Genomic DNA, 22,547 nt, shown 5'->3' on the forward strand with positions numbered 1-22,547 from the left:
AAAATGCTAAAAACCATTAATGCCTTCCAAAAATACCCCACAAAAGTAAGATTAGAGAGAAATTGTCTGTGCATTTGTTTCAAATAACAACTCGGTTTACAGAACAGATTTTGTGATACAGTCAATCTCATAGAGATTCTGCTGATCAGCCTTTTATTTAAGAGTTCTGAAGACTACATAAAATGCCCAATATGTACTGCACTGCAATAACAAGCTTTTACACTCAGTGCGGTTATGTATGCAATGACCCGTCTCAAAGCTCAGAGCCGGACATTAGTCTCCTGAGTGTGTCTGAAGACTCGGCTCGAACCCAGGGCTCTGTAGTGGCTGTATCAATGGAGCTGGGTCTGCCAGGAGACTGCAGGGCAAAATGCTCATCACCACGACTTGCTTCATCATCATCATCATCATCATCATCAGAGCATCCTCCTAAACACATAACTGAAATGAGTTGTGCATATCCAGAATAGTAAATCATAGACAGAAATAAACACACAAATAAACACCTGCAGTGGTGTTGTGATGGTCAAAGGCTGGAAGTCTCTTCATCCTGGGAGTGTTTGTGTCTCGGAGCTTCCTCATGTTGAACGACTGCAGCTGAACTGGCTTCCTCTCTGCAGACTAAACACACACATATACACTATTTATTATTAAGCATGATACCATGATACCATTAACAAGTCATTGTTTAGAAATTATGCACATGTAGATCATTTGCAAAATAGGAATTATGTAGTGATAAATCCAGGAAAGGAAATCTAAACTACTACAAGGTAGTAAGCATATGCTTAGATTACTGCTCTGGACATTCTCTCGTCTCCTTGAATACGTATCAAGGGGTTTTTTGTGTTCTTGAAAAGTCATTCTTAAAACGAGTCCTACAGCGTTTCATGTTGACGTCAAAATGAAACATTAGCATGTTGCACGCCCACTTGTTGGTCTTTGGTCTGAATGAAAATGCAAATGTATTCTTTGACACTTTCAGAGCATTAAAAGCTCAAAAACGCCACTGCTATTTTTATTTTCTTTGCATACAAAAAGTCTATTTTGACGATTATTTTTGATGATGCCTGTTTAATTGTGTTCCGAACACAAACAAAGCTTCTATGGGTTATAGATTAATGACAAAAAATATATATTTTGGGGTGGAGTAACCCTTTAATGATTTGATCATTTAACTTTATCAGGGTTAAAAGTATTTAAAAATCAAAGTTTTACAAAAACAAATGCCTATGTGGTACCTTTTGTTAGTTAAAAAAAAGTCTCATTATTAAGTTATCACAAATAGTGCAAAATGTTTTTTTTTTCCTTTTCAAGTTTCAAGGAATCGACTGACAAAAACCCTGAAACTCATGTGAATCTATCAGTATTTTTTGCACTTAAGTCACTATATAGACATGTTTCAGTGTGAATTACCTGCAGGTTTGCTAGTCTGCGTCGCTCTCGTGCAGACAGTTTAGCAGATTTCCTCTCAACGTCTGGAGGAACTGGGAAAGCTATTCCATTCTGATCTAATGACAAATAATACGACAACTGTACACCAACAGAAAGCAATCAGCAATGTGTATTCAAAAAAAAAAAAAAAAAAAAAAAAAAAAGTTGTATAGCACTCCAAAAATAAACATTTGTGAAATGTTGTTGATAAAATGTGTATATATATTTTTTTTTCTTAAAAATAATTGTCACTTGTTTTGATGTTTTCTTACAAAATGAAAAGACATTTCCCCCTTCAAGCACTGAAACAAATTTTGGGGCCACTGTATATAAACACAGTAATTCACTAAACTCAAGAAAAGCAGTTGAAAGAATGTGTGATCCCACCAATAAATTCACTTTCTGACAGAAGCACAGATCCTCGTCCTCCCTCAATATCTCTGTTTCTCTGTGTGATAGAAAAACAGAACTGTCATGTTAAACATCCTTAGCTGATTTTAGTACTGTAAAACACAACGGAAACAAGTAACAAGCGCAGAAAATAGCGTGCACACTTTACATTCATAGAGAAGATGTTTTTAGCTTACAAAACTTACAGACAGTCGTGTTCTAGCAAGAGGCATAAAGGCATCTGGACAAATGAAAGAAAAAAAAAAGTCAGTTCTACACGAAAGATGAATTTACGTAAGACCAAACATTAATTGAGCTCTCATTTCACATTCACTATATTTATTTTTTATTCTTAGCTGACTACACATTACTTTAGTATGATTGGCCACGAGGAACTACAAACACTAATATTTATTTCAGTAATTATAATCCTGATAGCTCAGACTTATGTTGGTACAGGTATTAGCGTTTTCATTTATTAACTGCATAATCTGAACAGTAATACACCATAACCACATCAATACATAAATAATCATAAAATAAGCGTTTAATGGATTCTTATAATATAAAATCAGGTTTAATCAGGTAGACTCTATTGTGTGATACTGACTGTGCATTGCCACACTTTTATTTACCCTCCTTTTTTCCCTTCTTATTAATACTTCAATTTATCTATTGTGCCAAGTTGATCTCGTCTTTTGTTCTTTGTTTGGTTTTTTGTTTCTTTGTAACACTGTCCTAAAACTCATAAATAAAGGTTAAAAAAAAAAACTAAAAGATGCATGTGGTGTCCATGTCTCTAAAAAAATCTTACTGGGTAAATCAAGTGAATAACTTTAAATGCAACTTCTTTAATTGAGTAGTGTCCAAACATCCTTCCATTCAACCTGATTATGTAAGGAATTCCAAAAATATTTGCATTTAAGCAATAACGATGTACTACATCATTTCCTAATATAAAAGTTAATTAAATGAATTAATTGAATGTATTATCTACAATTTTCACACCATTAATACTTAACTGGTTAGTATAGAAGTAGCACTGGTATTAGCTAGCCAGTTCTTACCCCTGTACATGATGTCATCGGCTCCCTTTGAGCTGATTGGCTCAGTGCCACGGGCGGAGGGGCCTCGCACAGGCATACGCAAACGAGCCATGTCAAACACATCCGTCCTGTGCCTGCAAACACACAAATACTATATTGGAAAAACATGACTGAAGGCACTGTTAGGCATGCCTGCAACTACATAAGTTATGATTATTCATAATGTTGCTTTTATAAAACACTGAATGTATAACAATAGAAATAATAATGTTATTTTATTAAGAATATGCAACCTCTCTACAGGACATAACGTGCTACACACACACACAACAGAGAAAACAGACCTGCTGTATTAATGTTCGTGTTATTAAAACATTTCTTGACTGTCAGACTTAAATATTGCATTTGAAAATAATCAAAATAACTGTTCAGGACCTGTCGGTGAAAGGAGAGGGAAAATGCTCCCACTCTGTGTGTAAGAGCTGCTCCTCCAGACGCCGCTGCTCACTCCGCAGACGTCTTCTTAATGCACACAGCTCATTGACAACCTCACTTCTGTCCTCTGAAGAAAACAAATACAGTTAACCCTACAAAAATATGTGAGGATGTGGTATTAGCTAGTACAAATTAAATATACTTGGCTAAAAACTAAAACGTAAGACTTAAATATGAAATCAGCTATTTAGGGTGTAGCAAAATGTATCTCTCCGTCGTGAGTGTTTACTCTCTGTTCTTTGGTTGTTTCTGTTTTCTGAAGACGGAGGAGCCCGAAGAGCAGAGAAATCCTGAAAAATATGCAGACATTAGCGAGTGAAAAGTCAACATTGTTGTATGCAGTTAGCTTTAAGTAAGGACCATAAAGTTTTGCTAATTAGAATGAGGGTTGGGTTACAAGCTCTAGAGAGGATAATCACGGTTGCCAGATCTTCATAACAGAATTAGCCCACTAACACTATTCTAAAACTATGGCAAAACTCAAAATATGCCACTCCCATAACCTTAAATATATATTTTGTAGTCACTGCTATGCGTTATACACAATTTAATACACATAGCATTAGCAATGTTTGTTTGTTACCTTAGCATTTGAAGGGTTGTGGTGTTTATTTTGTAGGGTAGGGATAGGAGGGGATGGTACACGCTGAACCTAAAAAAAAAAAAAAAAAATTGTAAATGATGAAAATAGTGTCACAAACTCACAATTTTCAGCAAATTCCAGTAAATGTCACTTTCACACACCTGTTGCAGTCGTTTTTGTCTTTCTTGCTCTTCCTGTTTCCTTACAGCTGCTCTCTCTTTCTCTTCCTCTTCTTTCTTCTTTTTCTCTGCATCCCTCCGTCTCTCTTCCACAAGACGAGCAAGTTCTTCATTCTTCAGTTTTTGCTGCAAAAAGACAAGCCTACCTGAAGTCAGCGGTGCTTTTGACTGAGACGGTCTGAGGTCCGTCTCAGTCAAAGGCACATTAAACGCAACAACATGCATTTGATGGCATTTCCTTAAGGACTTAAATTCCCTTTACTTGGAAGGAACATGAGATTTTAAGTGAACAACTGTCACATTATTACATTGTGCATCTAGATAATGCATGCACGTGTCCATCTGACCTCCAACTCTCTGCGTTTTCTGCTCTCCTGCTCCTCTTCATACTCTCTCCTGATTTTCTCTCTCTGTTCTGCCAGTCGTCTGTCCTCCCTCTCTTCTTCTGCCCTCATCCGCTCTCTCTCCTCCGTCTGCTTCCTGCGCTTTTCTTCTATCTAATGTAACAGACACACACAAAAACACAAAGATCATTGTTTATATACAGGTACAGTGGAATCCAAATCAAACCACAAATGAAAATCTGTGATACAATATCTGATTTATAAATAGATTACAAATTTGTTGGTTACATTTTTTTATTATATGATTTTTAAAAGATGTCACTTAAGCTCACCAAACCTGCATTTATTTGGTCAAAAATGCAGTTTTGCTTTCTACTTCATTGTTTTCTACTTTGAGTAATAATCATGTTCGTCGTCATTTCTCCAGCCTTCAGTGTCATATGATCTTTCAGAAATCATTCCAATCATTCTCAAGAAACATTTATATTACTATTTATGAAATCACTTGTGCTGCTCACCATCTTTAATTATCAGAACAGCATAGGAGTTCATATTAACAGCCTTACTGTCACTTCTGTTCAGTTTAATGCTGGATAAAATATTAAATAAATACAGTAGCACATGGGTGTACCTGGTGTCTCAGGTAAGCTTTGTATTGGTCTTGCTCCAGTAGTTGCTGGGGTGACAGCATCTGATTAAATACATTTCCTCTTGCAAACTGTGGAGTGTGCGTCTCAACAAATCCTTCAAATACACAAATGTTCAACTTGAGGGTGTAAACAATCACTAAAGACACATTATCCACGTCTGCATGCGAACTAAAAAGTGTGTTAGCGTGTTACCTGGCCTCTCTGCCCTTTGTGGTGGTGGTGCTGCAGCTGCTACATTTAAAAGATGCATCTGCTTCAGATCAGCTACACACACACACACACACACACACACAAACCCATCATTACTATAATAATAATAACTAACAGAAGATTAAATCATACTAAATAAGTCATACTGATCAGATTTCCAGTGCTGTCTCTGAGTGGTGCACCAGCTCCGCCTCTTCCCCAGGGTTCATATGCTCTCATATCAGCTTCAAGTTCAGCTTCTAGTCTTCGCTTCTCCTCTCTTTCCACCCTCCTCTGTGCGGCGCGCTCCTCTATCTACTCACAGGGCACACAAACAAACAGCTAAATAAGCCGAAAGTCTTCAAAAAGCATCATAATACTCTTTTGTATTAAGAAATGCTGTTTAATTTGTAATAAGGACACACCCCTCGATGAATACACAATAACATACCTGCTTCCTGAGCTCCTCTTTATAGCTGAGTCTATCCGTCTTCGCGGGATGTGCAGGAAACGCTCCAAGACCTGAACTCACAACTTCATCCTCACCCAGAATCCTCCTGAAACATACAACAAGCACAAATACAACCCAAAATATGGTATGGTTTAAAACAGCTTGGGTTAAGAATTGAAAACTAGCTCTTTGGTCAACCAAAAGTAGCCCCAAAACTAGTCCAATGACACTATTCCAAATATCAGTACACTCAAAATATGTCACTCCCATACCTTAAATACATTATTTACATGATACATTTCATAGTAATAAATATATATGTATTTGAGAATCTTAGGCACAGTCAGAGAGCTAGAACGTTAACGAGATCCAGCAATCGCTACTAGACAACTTCATCTGGTGTTACTGTCTGTTTCTAAACAACCAATTTATGATCAGGAATATGTCTGAAAAATTTAATTTTTTGTGAGTGCACTCTTACTGTCTTCTGCTGTGTGGGCTGAGTGCTTGTGGCTCCCCTGATGATGTTAAAAAAGAAACTCCTGTTATTGGGAAATCTGTAGAAACACACACACAACCATACATAGAGAATAATGATCTAGCACTAGTAGGAATCTTATGATGAACATATATAAAAATCAGTTTTCAGGCTAAGATTCAAATTGCTTTGAATCAGAATCCAGCATACACATTGACAAAATAACTTACAGCACAAAAGTAAACAAATGTCATTAATAAATACTGATGCACCCACTCTCTGCACAAAACTATCTTTGTCCTCACAGCAAGTGCATTCATATTTAATATACTATGTTATGTTATATGTGTATCTTACAGGCTCTACTGGGGCTCAGCAAACTGTCAGCATCATTATTTGGAGACTTATAGGCTTCTGTAAGGAATGGGAGTTGAGTAGGGACAAAAGGCAACCTATAGAAAAACCAAAAAACATGTTTGTGAGCTTGAAGAACAGCATGTGCAGATATTGTGCAGTTTTTGTTTTTACACTTATGTACCTGCACGGAGACACAGGGTCAGTCGTGTACTGCAGAACACCCTCGGGAGGCTCAGCAATGTCCAGGCGAATGATGTCATCCCTTGGTTGCTTTCTGTACGCAGACACCTCACTCACAAAGAGCTGCTTTAAAGGTAAAGGTCAGAAAATCAGCACAATAATGTCAACAAATACACGCACGCACAAACCTTTTTACCTTTTTCTCAGCATCTGTTGAATTTCTCAGGTCCAGTTCCTTCTCCCTAAAGAAAGTTGAATTACATTTCTTATGATGTAACAAATGATTAATCACATCCATAAAGGTTTAGGAATAAATATTTGTGTTTACATATTTGTATGTGTACAAATATACATTGTATATTCTGAAAATACATGTATACTTTATATTTATACTTCTATTTTATAATATATATGTGTTATTTCATTTATAAACCTAACAGGTTTTTTTTTAAATATATACATGCATGTGTTCGTATTTATATATACATACACACACATACATTACATTAACAAAACGTTTATTTTCTTTTGACAGAAATGGAACGATATAAACCAAATACACCAGTCAGACTATTATGCACAAAGACACACCTCCTCCTGTGACTCTGTTTCTCTGCGATTTGTTCCTGTAGTTGACGTCTATAATGCTCCTTTTTCCTCTGCAGCGTGGCCTCCAGATCCACTGCACCTGTCAATCAAAATCAGCCATAAAATCAGTTAAATGGATGAATATCTTGTCATCATTTACATTTCCCAAACTGTATGACTTTCTTTTTTTCACAGAACAAAAAAGAAGACATTTGGAGAACATTGGTAACCTACTTTTTTTGGAAACTATTTTTTATGCCCGCTGACTTACAACGTATGGAAAAAAAAATGTTTGTGATGACGAATAAAGGATGACAGATTATTCATTTTTGGATAAAGTATTCCTTTCAAATCAAATCAGAAATATTTGCCATCGAATGAAGCGACGAAACATCACTTCTTCAGGTATTAGGCCAATAAGAGATGTCAGAATCAGAACTTAACTTAACTTAACTCATACCTATTAAAAGTCCTGTGGTGCAAACTGTGTCCTGACTTGCCACAGATACAGATCTTTCATTGGATTGGGTTGCAACGGATGTTGACATTCTACGACAGTGAAGTGAAGGAGAAAAGATGAAGGTGGGTGAAATCTATTCTGCTATTCAAAAAACTGGCAGTTTTACTGATCAGTGTATGCATGTTTTACCGGTTTCTGTGCTGTAGTTTGCTCATGTGATGTCCTGTCTCGGGGAACGGTTCCACTCTCCTAATAAAAAAGAGAGAGAAGGAAATAAAGATGATACTGTTCGTATATATATATATATATATATATATATATATATATATATATATATATATATATATATATATATATATATATATATATATAAATATATAAATAAATACATAAAGGGAATGAAAATTCAGAATTAGCGAATAGAGGAAAAAAAGGGTTGTAACCATCTTTCTCTCTCATCTCTGTCCTCACCTGTTTGCTGTCCTGGGGTCTTTTTCCCTCTGATGCCGCCTTCCTTGCAAAAGCATGAGTTCTTCATCACTGCAGTCATCCTCAGAGCTACACACACCCCATCCCAGCCCACACACGTCTGTAAGGGTGGCCACATCCCTCACACGGACCGTCTGAAAAAGTAAGCGAGAGAGTGAGTCGACCTTACAAAACCATGGAGCATTAAAAATATCAGATAGTAATGTCATGGTAATGCATGATATTGCACTAGCAGGTGGTGTGGGTTTTTGTAATGAAGTAGTTCGGGACAAGTTGGATGGCATTGTGGGGGTTGGATAACGTCAAAAACACAGTATTACCACTAATACATAATTAAATAAATGAAATATAGTCATCTTGTATCAGAATACCCAGCTGTTTCAAAGTAACAGACACAGAAGCGAAATCTCAACCACAAAACTTTAAGGTAAAAAAGGAGGGAAACGGAAGCGATCATGCTTTTTAAAGCGTACCCTAGGTATTCGTCTTCTCTCTGGAACTGTGTGAATGTCACCAGCATCCCAGTGACCTTTCTGCAAGACACACAAAGATGAGAAATGCAGATTCTGTCTGTGCAAAGGTTTCTATTGTGTTTGAACAGGTTTTGCCTTTGTGCGTCACCTCTGCCTTGTATTTCCTGTAATCATTCCTGAGTTCTTCTTGCAGTTTGTGTTTCTTCCTCTCGTATTCCTCTCCGAGCGGCAGACTCACTCCGTCTACAATGAAATTTCACATACACCTCTTTAAAAGCAGGTATACATATAACAGCAATTAATTTACAACCATATTAAATTGCAAACAAAGCTGTACCTTGCTGACTAATGCGTGGAGGGATGTTCTCTTTCTGGAGTGCGTGTCCTGTGCCCCTCTGATAAATCAATATTCAACAACATTAAAACGAAGACCGGTCACACACCTTCCCTTCATCCCCATCATTTACTCTCTCACCCTCATCTCCATGTAAGGGGGCTCCTGTTCCAGACATGCCTTCTCCTCGGCTAACTTTGATTTCTGATCTTCCAGAAACTTCTCCAATACTTCATCCATCTGGAACACGTACAAAAACGCAATGCAAAGCAGATCAAACACAATTCGACAGCGCCACCTGTAGATGCATATAATTTTACATAATACCAGTAACACTTTACAGTAAGGTCATATTATTATCAATTAGAGCATTGAAGATAAACAACAACAAGCAATTAAGTTCTGGTTAAATGTATTTATTTTTAAGGTGTCCTTGTTATAGCGTAATTATACATTTGATTTAAGTACTGAGTAATATTAATTAACCACATGCACTTATGGTTAGGATTATGACTTGGTTTAGGGTTACTTACATATAATTATGCATAATTTATTGTAATTGGAATAGCAAGTACATGTAAAGGGAAACAAGGACACCAGTGTTATCACATTTCTTAGAATTTATTAATCTTTGTTATTTAATATTATTTAATTTTAATTATTTAATTAAATCACTTAGTACTTCATACTTCTGCTTTAAATATTACTTTAGTTTTTGTAGTTATTGGAATTAGCTAAACCAATAGGTTTTATCACAATATATATAAAAATAATATAACATAAAACATAATACACAAGTGGAACATGCAACCTTTTCTTACTTTTTTAGACATTTTAGGTGAGGTTGCCACATACTTACAATCGCCACGTTAACCGTTATTTCTTACAAACCTTTCTGATTTCCTCCTGGCGTTGAAGCTCAGTTTAATCTTCTGTCGACACGAGCCTTAATCGAAAAACAACTGATCTTCCACTCCACAAAAGAATCATTTAATCGCCGTTTGTTTATCGAGTTGTTATCTGATACAAACTCTATTCCGAACTAATAATCTCAACAGATGATACACTACGGTCCTGGTTTCTTTGTGTAAAAATAATAAATGCGTCATCTGATATCTGGAGCTGTTCATATGTTGGAAATAATCGATGTTTTAAACAAACTGTGTATTTATACAGTATGTTAATCGGTTCATAATCAGATTTCAGTGATCTCTTGTCCGGTCACAGCTAACAGAAGCAGAGCGCCGTTATTACTGCTCTCTCTTCCAGGCTTCCTGTCTTTCGCTTCCTCTCTTCCGCTTCTCCTCTCGCAGCCGCTGATTTCTATAACGCATGGAAAGGCAGAAGCGGGAAAGGCTGCTCGGTCGTGAGGTTTTCTAGGCCAACCCGGAACGAAGCCATGGGTTTAAATCTGAGGATTTAAAAATAAATGAATTCATTGCTCACAGTTAGTCATGTTTTTGTTCAATTTATTTAAAATGCACCACTGGAGAATTCTGTCTGAATAGGAGAATTTTGTTTATGAACATTTCCTCTGCATTACGTGTGGCATTTTGTAATTGGAAAAAGGAAAATCAAATAACGAATTATTATAATTTCACATCTAGGATTTTGTGTACTATTTAGCCTATGCTCTTTATGTTTTTTTTTGTTTGTTTGTTTTTTTTTTGTTTGTTTTTGTTGCATAATTCAACAAAATTAATGATTTATTGGAAATTACTTTTAAAGATGACAATTGTTTTTTCTTCTGAAAGTTATGAACATTTCCTCGACATTAAGGCTATTTAAGACTAGTTTTACTATTTTGTGTAGTTTTTATCAAAGGTGTTCATACTGGCATAATTAAACAAAAATTAATTCACTCTTTGTAAATCACATGATATAGGCTATATATCATTTTGAAATTTTAGATCACATTATTATAATATTATTTGCTATGGCTCATGTAACTTGACGTTAAATTTTATTTTTGGTTATCGTTTTGTGGTTATCGTTTATGAGAAAGAGAACTAAAATATGTATGAATAAGTGTATGTTTATGTATCTAAAACAAACGCATTTTATTCTCACGCCCATGTAAAGACTGCTGAAGTAAACACAACACAACCTTTGGCCTTTTTTGTATTGTGGTTATTGTAGTTTTATTAAAGTCGCTTTTGTTATTTATCGTACGATGCGCCCCAGTCCGTAGTTAACAATTATGGCATTTCGTAAATAAATTAAAATCCAAACATTTTTGTACAATGCTAGAATACCTTTTAATTGTTATTGTGTAAATACTGTCGTTAGAAGACCTCTAGATTTGTGACAGTGAAGAACTTCATCTCCCAGCATGCCTTGCGCCGCCTATAGGGTCACACTGTGTTACAGAACCGCTTCCGTGTTGTGTTTGTTACTGGAAAACAGAAACTGCGTGAGGTGACATAATTTTCTCTCGCCCGTCACTGATTAGACAGCGATGCTTTTGTAAACAGCTGCGTCAGAAGATATATTAGATCGGACTATGTCGTTGATTCCGGGCTCAAAGCAGAAGGACAGGCGCATTTTATGCGGGATGTGCCCGGACCCGCAGTGCCAGGCGAAGCTCTTCTTTCCCGCACACACCTCCATGAGCATCGAGTGCACTGAATGCGGCCAGAGACACGAGCAGAAGAACCTCGCGAATGTGGAGGAAGTGACTGATCCCGATGTAGTGCTTCATAATTTGCTGAGAAATGCTTTGCTGGGTGTGCCAGGCCCTCCTAAAAAGGGCTCCGAGCTGGTGAAAGTGATGGGACTGTCCAACTATCACTGCAAGCTGCTGTCTCCCATCCTCACCCGCTATGGCATGGACAAACAGACAGGCACTGCCAAACTCTTGAAGGAAATGAACCAGGGAGAAATCTTCGACTGCTCGCTTCTTGGGGACCGTGCGTTTCTCATCGAGCAAGAGCATGTGTCCACTGTTGGTTATGGACGGGACCGCTCAGGGAGCCTGATTTACCTGCATGATACTTTGGAGGAGATCAAGAAAGCAAACTTGAATAGAGAGTGTCTTATTCCCGTGCACGTGGACGGAGACGGACACTGCCTGGTGCACGCCGTGTCCAGAGCTCTAGTAGGACGTGAGCTCTTCTGGCATGCCCTTAGAGAAAACCTAAAACTCAATTTCAAGCAGAACCTCGGCCACTACAAAGTCCTTTTCCAAGACTTTATAGATGCCGCAGAATGGGAGGATATCATTAATGAGTGCGACCCGTTGTTTGTCCCTCCGGAAGGCGTTCCTTTGGGGCTTAGGAACATTCACATATTCGGCCTGGCGAATGTACTGCACAGACCCATAATCCTGTTGGACTCCCTGAGTGGCATGCGCAGCTCGGGCGATTACTCCGCCACCTTCCTGCCAGGCCTGGTTCCAGAAGAGCAGTGCCGAGGAAAAGATGGCACTCCGAACAAGCCCATCTGCATCGCCTGGAGCAGCTCCGGCAGAAATCACTATCTACCCCTAGTGGGCATCAAGGGATTGCCTTTGCCCCGTTTACCAGCCGCGCTGCTCCCGAAAGCTTGGGGCGTACCTCAAGAGCTGATTCGCAAATACGTGAGCTTGGACTCCAGCGGAAGCTGCGTGATCGGTGGCGACCGGAGCCTGCAGGATAAGTACCTGCTGCGGCTCGTCGGCGTGATGGAGGACGTCTTCATGGACAAGCACGCCATCCACCCCGCTCTAGTTGCCGACGTCCACCAGTATATATACCGGCGCACCGGAGTGATCGGCGTGCAGCCGGAGGAGGTGACAGAAGCAGCTAAGAAATCCGTTCAGGAGGGTCGTCTCCATCGCTGTCTTGTCTGCAACGCTCTTCCGGAGCTCCATGTCCCAGCAGAGTGGCTCTTACCTGGAGGGAAACTCTACAACTTGGCCAAGTCGACTCACGGGACGCTGCGGGCGGACAAGAACTACAGCTTTCCTTTAAATAGTTTGGTTTGTTCCTATAACCCAGAAAAAGACGTGCTGGTGCCTGACTACAAACTCAGCTCACTCACGGCCTGCACCTGGTGTCATGGTACTTCAGTGCGCCGCGTTCGTGGCGACGGCTCGGTCGTTTATTTGGATGGTGACCGGACCAACACCCGCTCACAGGGTGGAAAGTGTGGCTGCGGGTTTAAGCACTTCTGGGAGGGGAAGGAGTACGACAACCTTCCTGAAGCCTTCCCTATCACTCTGGAGTGGGGCGGGCGTGTGGTGCGAGAGACCGTGTATTGGTTCCAGTACGAAACGGATCCAACGCTCAACAGCAATGTTTACGACGTGACGATGCGACTCGTCACAAAGCACTTCCCCGGAGAGTTCGGGAGCGAGATTTTAGTCCAAAAAGTAGTGAACACCATCTTGCATCACACAGCCAAGAGGAGCCAAGATGAATACAATCCAGTTGCCATTGAAGGTGCTCATGTGCAGGATGGGAGAGACGGGAGCGAATCAGCCGCTCATCCTCCTACTAAAATAATCCTGACGGGACAAAAGGGTAAAACCCTGCATAAGGAAGAGCTGGTGATGAGCAAAACCGAGAGAGTCTTGCAACATAGCATCAGCGAGCAGGCGGCCTTGTCCCAGCGACGTAGCACGGACCGCTTGCGCCAACAAGATCCTCGCCCATCGTCTCCCTCCTCTTCATCATCCTCTGCTCCGCCCACACCCACCAAAGTGCCACCCACCAGCGGAGAGAAGAAGATACGTGTAACGACCAGCGATGGGCGGCAGGCCATGCTTACGCTGCAGCCTCACACCACCTACGGTGAGCTCCAGAACTCCATCGTCCAGGTCTTCAACTTGTCTCCGGGACAGCTGTGCATCCGACACGGCTTCCCGCCCAGAGAGCTGCCCCCGCCGCGTCCCGAGGACCAAAACCAGCCCGTGGCGCTTCAGCATGGTGACCGCATCTCTGTAGAAGCGCTGAAAGAGAGCTCTACCGATGCTCGCGCGACCCAGACGCACTCTCACACAGCTCAAACGCACGCTCACTCTGATCCACGACTAAGCCGCACCAGTAGCAGGGAACTTCAGGACAACATTGACCTTGAGATGTCATCACTGTGTCTCCTGGCAGCACTTATGGGTAAGACACACCTTCCTGTAATAGATCAGCTTTATGAGAATACTGTGTCATACTAGAATCTATAAAGATACCTATTTTTGTAATTGACGCATTAGGATGATTCTTTTATTATTATTATTATTATTATTATTTCAGAGCGCGCTTACTGAGTAATTACTGATTAATTAGTAAACAAAAATGAAACTGCGGTAAACAATGTTTGTCTATTTAATGTTTTCTCTTCTCTCTCTATCTTTTTTTTAATCAGGTGAAGATGTCTGGTCATATGCCAAAAAACTGCCACACCTGTTCCAACAAGGAGGAGTCTTCTACAACATTGTGAAGAAAGACATGGGTAATCTCTCTTTTTTCACTTTCTTACACACAATTAGAATTTAATTTTCAAAATTCTATATTATTCTATATTCTGTCATTTCATATTGCGTGACTATAAGTCTATATGTGATCCTGGACTACAAAACCAGTTAATTTTATGAACTTGAGGTTTATCATCTAAAAGTTGAATGAAAAAGCTTTGCATTGATGTGTGATCAATATTTTGAGAATATATAGGACAGTATTTGGCAGAGATAAAAAAAATACTTTAAAGTTGTCCAAATGTACGAAATACATTCACGGAACATTATCGTTTCTTAATATTCTAATGATTTTTTATTGCAAAAAAGAAAAATTTTCATTTGTATGATGTATTTTTGGCTACTGCTAGAAATACACCTGCATTACTTAAAATTGGTTTAGTGGTACAGGGTCACATATTATATTTGCTGACAAAAGCATTTGCTGCACTGTACTGTGAGGGTGGGATTTCAGAACTGGGTTTTATTCAATAAATGTTCTATTTTCCTGAAAATACAGAATCATTTTCATGGTCTGTGGTGTGAAAGTGGCCCACTGTTAATTCAGATTTTCATTTGCTCTGCCACAGACTGAGGTATGCTTGGCAGTGAACCGCACATGCCTAGTAGTCAAAAAAGCATTTTAGATTGAGTTTTTTTAAATAATTATTTTGATTATTCTTTACAAATGAAACTATGAGCATAAAAAATCTAATTGGAAGTTGGAATTTCAAAATGCCTTAAGGCCCATTCATACCAAGAGGGATATAGCTACAAGTATAACATTTAAAGATACGGTTCTAAAAAACGTTCTTAATATTAAAGAGTAGCAGAGTTTATTATAAAGGCAAAGAGAAACAATATCTTTGAAATCACTGAGAGAACCATTTTTTTTGACACCCGATTAAGAATGCATCCTGCTGTCATGAGCTTGAGAATTTAAAGCAGCAGACGAGCATGCTGCTGGTGTGGACCCTAATATCTTTATCTCTATAGTTAGCACTGTTGGAGTGAACGAGGCTTTGATATCTCTTTTATGTTTACTGTAGCTTAAGCTGTAGAGTATGATGCTAACAACTACAAGGTTGTAGGTTTGATTCCCAGGGAAATTTAAACGTGTACCCTGATTGCAGTGCAAGTCACTTTGGTTAAATGTAAATGTTCAATGAAAGCAGGGCATCATTTTTCAGATGGTCATGTTTTCCAGCGTGAATTGAAATGATCTCGTGCTTTACTAAATTCAAGAACATCTTGCCGTTTGTCACTTTAACTTGATGTTACCTGAAATATTACTTAAAATTAAAAAATTTAAGTTAAAAGAAAGAAAATTAAAACTTCTTGATTTATTTGAGTTTACAAATGTATGATTTGCCTCCTCAGCCTATTACTGTCTGTTTTTTGGGTTATTACTGTTTTTTTGTGTGTTGCTGTTCCACAAATACATACATATTGGTCTAATGTTTCATTTGTAAGTTTAAATTGGCAATATGAAAGATTATTAAACCGTGTATATCACCCCCCCTTTACACATACAATGAGAAACTCTGCTAATAATCTCTATTTCTGTGTTAAGGTCTGTTGGACGGGAAGCACTGCACACTGCCCCATTTGTCGGGTAAGACGTTTGTGTTCAATGCTGCAGAGGAGCGTTTGGAGCTCTGTGTGGACACAGCCGGTCATTTTCCTGTGGGACCTGATGTGGAGGAGCTCGTCCAGGAGGCCCTTTCCCAACTCCGTTCAGACGCTGCCTCCCGTAGCCGTGAGGGAAGCCCCGCCCACGGCCTGCGATTGGGCGCCGGCGGTGCGGTGCGCAGGAAAGAGCAAACCGTCACTGCCTTCCAGGGCAAAGGCCACTCACTGGGTTCCGCCCCTCCAGAACACCCACCAATCAGGCGGCAGCACAGCAGCGGCGTGGATCTCAGCAACAGCGCTCGCGGTGAAGAGATAACGTTGTCGGGGGAAGAGTTGGTGCGGGTGGCCCCGGGCATGCTCACTTTACGCGAGGGCCGTGGTTTAGGGTTGGAGCCCGCCGTGATCGAGGCCCAACGGCAGCGCCTGCAGGAGATGGTCTCAAACATACAGGCGTCTATGGACAAACACTTGCGCCAGCACTCCGCAGCAAGGCATGAAGTGAAGGAAGAAGAGGCTTCTGACAAACAGGAGGATATGGAAAGTCACGGTGCGGAGCCTCCCAGCACCTTTGAACCCATGGACCAATCTTGATACTTCATTATCGGTATAGCAAAATGAGCTTCCTGGCATAACACACACACACACACACACACACACACACTGATTTAAACAAATAATGGTGCAGCCGATTTACTGACATGCGTCTTTTGAGTGTGAAACGCATTCCTCAAATATTCTTAAAGTCTTAAGATGTGAAATTTGGAGTGATTATTACAGGAATTGAGTGTCGGCTTTCATTCACCTAAATATATACACGGCGCACACTTGATTTAAAGAGAGGGTTCAACTAAAATTGAACATACTCATTCACTAACCGTCATGTCATTCCAAACCAATGCCTTACTTTTTCTGTGGACGCACAAAGAAGATATTTTGAATGTTTCTGTGCTTCTAGATAAAAGTCAATAGGATACAAAATAACACTGGACCCAAATGTCTTCTGTTGTGTTTTTGCAGAAGAAAAAAAGTCATACAGTATGACATGAGGGTGAGTGAATGTTAACAAAAAGTTTTATTTTTGGTTGAACTATCCCCTTTAAGATCACCCTTGAGCTTTGCTAGTATCCATAGTACTTAAATAATCAAAGTGCACTTTGACCCTCATTGCTGGGTTCATGGCTTTCTTACCAACTTGATAATTCATAATCCAATTTGAAACACTGACTGTCTCAGCCCTGCGTCTGTGTGCACTTAGTAGGTAACAGGGTCTCCTCCTTGATCATATGTTTGTGTCCTCAACACAGTTCTGGCCTGTGGAACAAACAGCTGTCATTTCAGTGATACGGTCGTCTTCTGCGCTTCTCTACCCACAACTCATTGCTGTCTATCCAAAGAGCACTACGGGGTAAAAGCCTGTAAACGAGCTCCAGCAGGACTTCGCGTTTACTTCATCGTCCCACTACACACTCGGAGCGCAGAAACCTCTCTCAGCAGATCGACATGGAGTATCCATACACCTGAGATCGGGTTTCTGTAATGTCTAATTGGCCTTGTCAGCGTTGCCTTGGTGCAGCCCAGGCTCATTATTTGGTTTTGTTGTACTGTTTTGCATGTCCTTTCTTCTTTAAACTCTGTTCAGTGCAAGACAATTCATACACTTAGTATCGGAATGTAAAGTAGATTCTGGCTAAATCTAAGCAGAGAGTTGCCGAGTGGGTGATATTTTCAGGATGCTCCGATTCAGCGCTGTAGAAATATTGTTACCTGTGAGTTAGACCATACTAATATGCTTAAGTAGAGGGCAAGGACGGTTTTCTTTTGAGTTCAGAAAAAAAAAGCGATATCCATATTCTGTTCTAGACGGATTTTTCTTGTCACCTTGGCAACTGATTCATATAAACCAAAAAAAAAAAGTTTACAGTGAAACAGATTAATAGAGCTGGTGAGCTTCGTGCTTCAGCCACTGGGTAGAGGATAAAACGGATGGAAAATCCTAGAGATTGTGTTGAACTCATATCTATTGAAACTCGCTGAGCTGTTGCATTTAACCCGGTGTTGCCAAAAACAGGTGATTAAACCTGTTGTTAACAGCCTTACTGAGTCTTTTACCCTCCCCGGCTCTGATCTGCAGCGTTTGTGCGTGACACATGGCAGAGGATCCGTTCTGAGAAGGATAAACTGGAGTATTGGAACGAGGCCTGACTTTGGTCCAAGGCCGAGCATGATGTTGGAGGCTTGATGAGCTTTTGATTTTTAAAGATTGGTTTTTAAGTCGACAACATCTATACCAGAGCACTTTTCTGTGTGGGCGTGTTTATTAGCTCTTGAACATAATTGATATTGTTGGTGTAAAGAGCAGCACAAAAGAAATGTTTTACTGCTTCATGTAACACAGACTCAAGCGCAGGTTGTTTCTCTGTGACTGCTGCCCTCCTGATATATTGTATTCCAGTGTACAATAGTGGTATATATTGTATTATACTTTCATCTGTACAGATATTGAATCTGTTTTTTTTCCCCCCCTTCTGGATTGTTTCTCCTCTGTTTTTCAATAAAACAGTTGGATGATCCTACACAGCTGAGGAATCTGCTGTTTGCATGCTTGATTACTTTTCAGCTTAATAACAATAAAGTTATTCCATCTGTATGAAACGATGTGGTCGCTGTTTCTGAATCACTTTCTAATGCAGTTTTCGATTATCCCTAATAGGTCACTAGCGGACCACATCAATGTGAATTAGTGGTAACACTACTTTTATGTAAACATGGCTTTATGTCTTGATTGATTTTAACTTCTAAATGATCTGCTGTTCAGAAATTTTGGGTCAGTAAGACTTTTTTTTTTTTTTTTTAAGAAGCCTTTGCTCACCAAGGCTGTATTTACTGATCAATAATTTAGCAATAATTAAATATATATATATATATACATTGTCAGGGTCATATTTTTCTTTTAGAAATCGTTCTATTGTATTCATGTTGTCTTCAAGAAACTTTTCCTATTATCACTGTTGAAGAAAACAGAAAAAATGATTATTTAATGAATAAAATTAATTTAACGGCATTTACTTGACATTTAAATGTTTTGGAACATTATAAATGCCTTTACTGACATTTTGATCAATTTAATTAACGCTTGCTTAATAGAAGTAATTACTTAAAAATGTGCTGTATCTGTGTATTAATAAGTTTATATTTTTTATTGTAAATAGAACCTTAACGTTTTACGAGCACATGTGAACAATAGTACGTGTATTGATATTAACTTCAATAAATTCTGTAGAAATGTTTCAATGTTAGTTCATGAAACGTAATGCATTCACAAATTGAAACTAATTGTACTGTATGACCAGATTAGTGTTGATATTTTTCTCCTTGCTATGCTTGAAGCGATGGAGATTATAGTCAGACCGTGAATTACAAAATTGACTTTTCATTTCATTAAATTTTGAAGCAGCCAGCTGTGTATCAGTGTCATCTAAAGCTCATGGAAAATTAAAGACCATGAAGAGTGAACGCCATAATTTAACAATATACATGCCATAAAAAAATTACCAACTTGAAAAAAAATTAATATACAATACTTGGTATACAAAGGTAATTAGTTGTATGTTATGGTCTGAGGTGTTGCTGAGATTACATTGATGCATCATTTTAATGTAATATGCAGAATAAAAAAAAAACATTCAGGGTCAAATAAATCCAAAACAAATAAAACTGTTGCTCTAAATGTACACTCCATGATATTCTATAATCCGTGCACTCTAAATAGATTTCTGTAATCACTTTTTCTGTGTTTTTATAATTAAAATAATACATCAAAATATTTTTTCACTGGTAATCAACTTATATGAGACTGTTTAGTTAATATACTTTTTTGGGTTTATATCAACCTTGGCACACACACACACACACACACAAACATACACATACATTTATAGTAACAATTTCTCATTGTAGTCTATATATTTAAACATATACATCTTGTTCATAGGCGAAGAGTGTGATTTTTCATTCACAATATTTACATATTTACATATTTTCATGCGGCAGTACCAGCAAAGTTTCCTGACACCAGTCACAGGCTCAGTGCCACAATCTGGCTAAGAAGATACAGAGGCCCCGAACTTTAATCGGGACACCCAAAAAGTTTTTTCTCCAAATCTTACAGTTGCATAGACTTTGGTGTCATTCCGTCCTAATTTCTGCTTTTCTGTGACCCATTTAGAAGAGAAAGGTGGAGCTCCAGGGTTAGATGCATCAGTCAGGGTGAAATGCGGGATTGATGGAGCCAACTGAACGTACGGCATGTCCATCACTACGTCGACGAGAGAGCAGCCGCTGAAATAATCGAGGTGAACCCGGCACTCCTGACAGAGACGCTCGCCGCGGCAGTTTGAAAGAGCGCCCTCTAGAAAAACAAACATCAGCAATCACACGACACGAAAAAACTATTCAGAGTTACACAACGTCATTAACACTCACCCAGAACAGCTACTGCGATCATTAGACGCCGCTTGAGTAAAGTTTTGCGATGTCTGAGTCACGATGGGCCTCAATGGCTCCTGCTTCTGCACACATACACACATTTATTACACATGAAATACATACGATTTATGTTTTTTTTTACCTGTTTTGAGACAGGTAATTATATATTTAGTTGTAGTATGTCAATAGGAAATAAGAATTTGAGGTTTACTATTTGCTTTTAATGTTCCAAGCATCTTTAATCTAGATTTAGGATTGCTCAGTTCACAAATCTTGAAAAAATGATATATGCTAGTGGTACATTAAGGCTATGATATAAATCATCTTAAAATGAATGTTTTAGAAACAAATGCATTAGAAAACCTTTCTAGAAAACAAGTTATTTTTAGAAGGGAGAAGAACCACCTCCCCATTAATCCTTATGGAAAAGAAGTGTGTATAATTATATTGAACGTGCACTTGTAATGTACTTTAAATCTCAAAAATATATTTAAAAAGAAATCTTGCATATAGACTATCAATAAAATAAAGGCCACTTTACTGCACGTAGAGTGTACTTTCATTATTATGCATCTTTAAGCATATACTGTTAATAAAATGCTCAATTTAATAAGCTTTTTTAAAGTACTTGATTATTATATTTAAAAAGTTAATACATTTCAACATGTACTAAACCAAGTTCATCAATACAAATGTGTGTTTAGAAATATTTAAGATTATGCCATTCAAGTTTCAATAGAAATTACTTTGAAATATGGTGTAGTGCAAAATGTATTTTTTTGTAACTAACGTATTTTAAAGACAACAAGTGTTTTATGCAATTAAATAAAAACAAGTCCGACTTATGAAAGTACAAATAAGCACTATTAAGTTCAAATAGCTGTGTTTAATATAATGTAAACTATAAAATATTTTAATATAATTGCAAATTACTAGCTATTAACTGTCAAAAATATTGCATACTAAATCATATCCTGAATGATTACTGTTTTTAAAAGTCCTTTTTCACAGAGGGAACACACAGCGCATATGCGTTTAGGCCATGCAGTGTTTCATTTGTGCATTGTACGTGTTCATGTATGCATGAGCACCGTAGTGAAGCAGACTGTGGGCAGGTATCCTTCCTTTCCGTTCTGAAGTCGGACGAAACACCAGTCAGCATTCTCCTGATACAGAAGCAACACCGTCTCTCCGGCACGGACGCACAGCTCTTCATCACAGTCTGTGCTGTAGTCTGCCGTCACAACCACCTCACACACACACACACAAAACATACTTTATCTTCATCGGCTCTGTAGCATACACCGCTGTATTGCATGATGCTGCAGCTTAAATGAGAAAACGTGTTACCATTTCTCCCTGGTGCTTGAGCATCACTCTCTTCCGACAAACTGAAAGATCGAATCATTTTGCTATAACGTGTCAATTTAACAGAAATTACATAAAAAGTGAGCATGAAAAGATGACTAACCTTGAGGCGACAGAACAGTGGTGAACACCTCAAACTCTTCATGGCTCTGTGTGTATATTTGCTGCATGATGAAGTCAAACAGAAACGCAAACTGCAAGAAGAACTGAGACACTTTTCAGAATCACCGCTGTTGCAAAATCCTCTCCCTCTCTTTAAATACTCTTTCATACGCACACACATTGCAAGGTCTTAGATGGGTGCTTTTCTAGGAAACGTCAGCACTCTTAAATCTATTTAAATCTGTTCCACTTCAGTTAATTGTTTTAATGCTGTAGGTCATAGCTCTGATCGGCCAATCACACGCTTCTAAATGGCAATTCACTCTCCCCATTAACAAGTAACGCTACGCTTCACATCCCAACTCTTTAACAAAACAGGCTGCTACGTAGATAGTAGAATTTCATGCATGTC

General features: G+C 38.7%; 3 protein-coding genes across 7 annotated transcripts; 1 reads left to right on the forward strand and 2 right to left on the reverse strand.

Moving 5' to 3' along the window:
• Positions 1 to 95: 95 nt before the first annotated feature.
• On the reverse strand, positions 96 to 10,425 carry cspp1b (centrosome and spindle pole associated protein 1b). Of its 3 annotated transcripts, none has more exons than XM_043220979.1 (28): positions 10,012 to 10,425; positions 9,262 to 9,360; positions 9,124 to 9,181; positions 8,935 to 9,029; positions 8,787 to 8,846; positions 8,296 to 8,447; positions 8,014 to 8,073; positions 7,825 to 7,913; positions 7,368 to 7,464; positions 6,973 to 7,018; positions 6,778 to 6,899; positions 6,597 to 6,691; positions 6,243 to 6,318; positions 5,762 to 5,867; positions 5,478 to 5,625; positions 5,314 to 5,385; positions 5,103 to 5,215; positions 4,475 to 4,624; positions 4,110 to 4,253; positions 3,949 to 4,017; positions 3,595 to 3,655; positions 3,306 to 3,432; positions 2,892 to 3,004; positions 2,031 to 2,065; positions 1,822 to 1,882; positions 1,417 to 1,511; positions 507 to 621; positions 96 to 429 (listed from the first exon to the last, which is right to left on the reverse strand). In XM_043220979.1, the coding sequence occupies exons 2-28, from the start codon at positions 9,358 to 9,360 to the stop codon at positions 254 to 256; spliced, it is 2,634 nt and encodes an 877-aa protein (XP_043076914.1). In that variant the 5' UTR covers positions 10,012 to 10,425; the 3' UTR covers positions 96 to 253. The 3 variants fall into 3 exon arrangements, with proteins under 3 accessions (XP_043076914.1, XP_043076922.1, XP_043076907.1); XM_043220987.1 differs by having other exon boundaries at positions 6,243 to 6,279; positions 6,778 to 6,902; XM_043220972.1 differs by having other exon boundaries at positions 6,778 to 6,902; positions 10,012 to 10,424.
• A 1,051-nt stretch (positions 10,426 to 11,476) lies between these two features.
• vcpip1 (valosin containing protein (p97)/p47 complex interacting protein 1) lies at positions 11,477 to 20,574 on the forward strand. 3 transcript variants are annotated; one of them, XM_043258251.1, is made up of 4 exons: positions 11,477 to 14,213; positions 14,461 to 14,547; positions 16,122 to 16,784; positions 20,406 to 20,574. In XM_043258251.1, the coding sequence occupies exons 1-3, from the start codon at positions 11,624 to 11,626 to the stop codon at positions 16,769 to 16,771; spliced, it is 3,327 nt and encodes a 1,108-aa protein (XP_043114186.1). In that variant the 5' UTR covers positions 11,477 to 11,623; the 3' UTR covers positions 16,772 to 16,784; positions 20,406 to 20,574. The 3 variants fall into 3 exon arrangements, with proteins under 3 accessions (XP_043114186.1, XP_043114178.1, XP_043114170.1); XM_043258243.1 differs by lacking the exon at positions 20,406 to 20,574 and adding an exon at positions 17,485 to 18,965; XM_043258235.1 differs by lacking the exon at positions 20,406 to 20,574 and having other exon boundaries at positions 16,122 to 18,966.
• On the reverse strand, positions 20,438 to 22,425 carry si:dkey-97a13.12. Its single transcript, XM_043258294.1, has 5 exons — positions 22,137 to 22,425; positions 22,016 to 22,056; positions 21,757 to 21,915; positions 20,663 to 20,748; positions 20,438 to 20,588 (listed from the first exon to the last, which is right to left on the reverse strand). Exons 1-5 carry the CDS (start codon positions 22,201 to 22,203, stop codon positions 20,438 to 20,440), a joined length of 504 nt encoding a protein of 167 aa, XP_043114229.1. The 5' UTR covers positions 22,204 to 22,425.
• Between the last annotated feature and the right edge of the window lie 122 nt (positions 22,426 to 22,547).

This window comes from Puntigrus tetrazona, chromosome 2, assembly GCF_018831695.1.
Source record: "Puntigrus tetrazona isolate hp1 chromosome 2, ASM1883169v1, whole genome shotgun sequence".
Classification (NCBI taxonomy): Eukaryota; Metazoa; Chordata; class Actinopteri; order Cypriniformes; family Cyprinidae; genus Puntigrus; species Puntigrus tetrazona.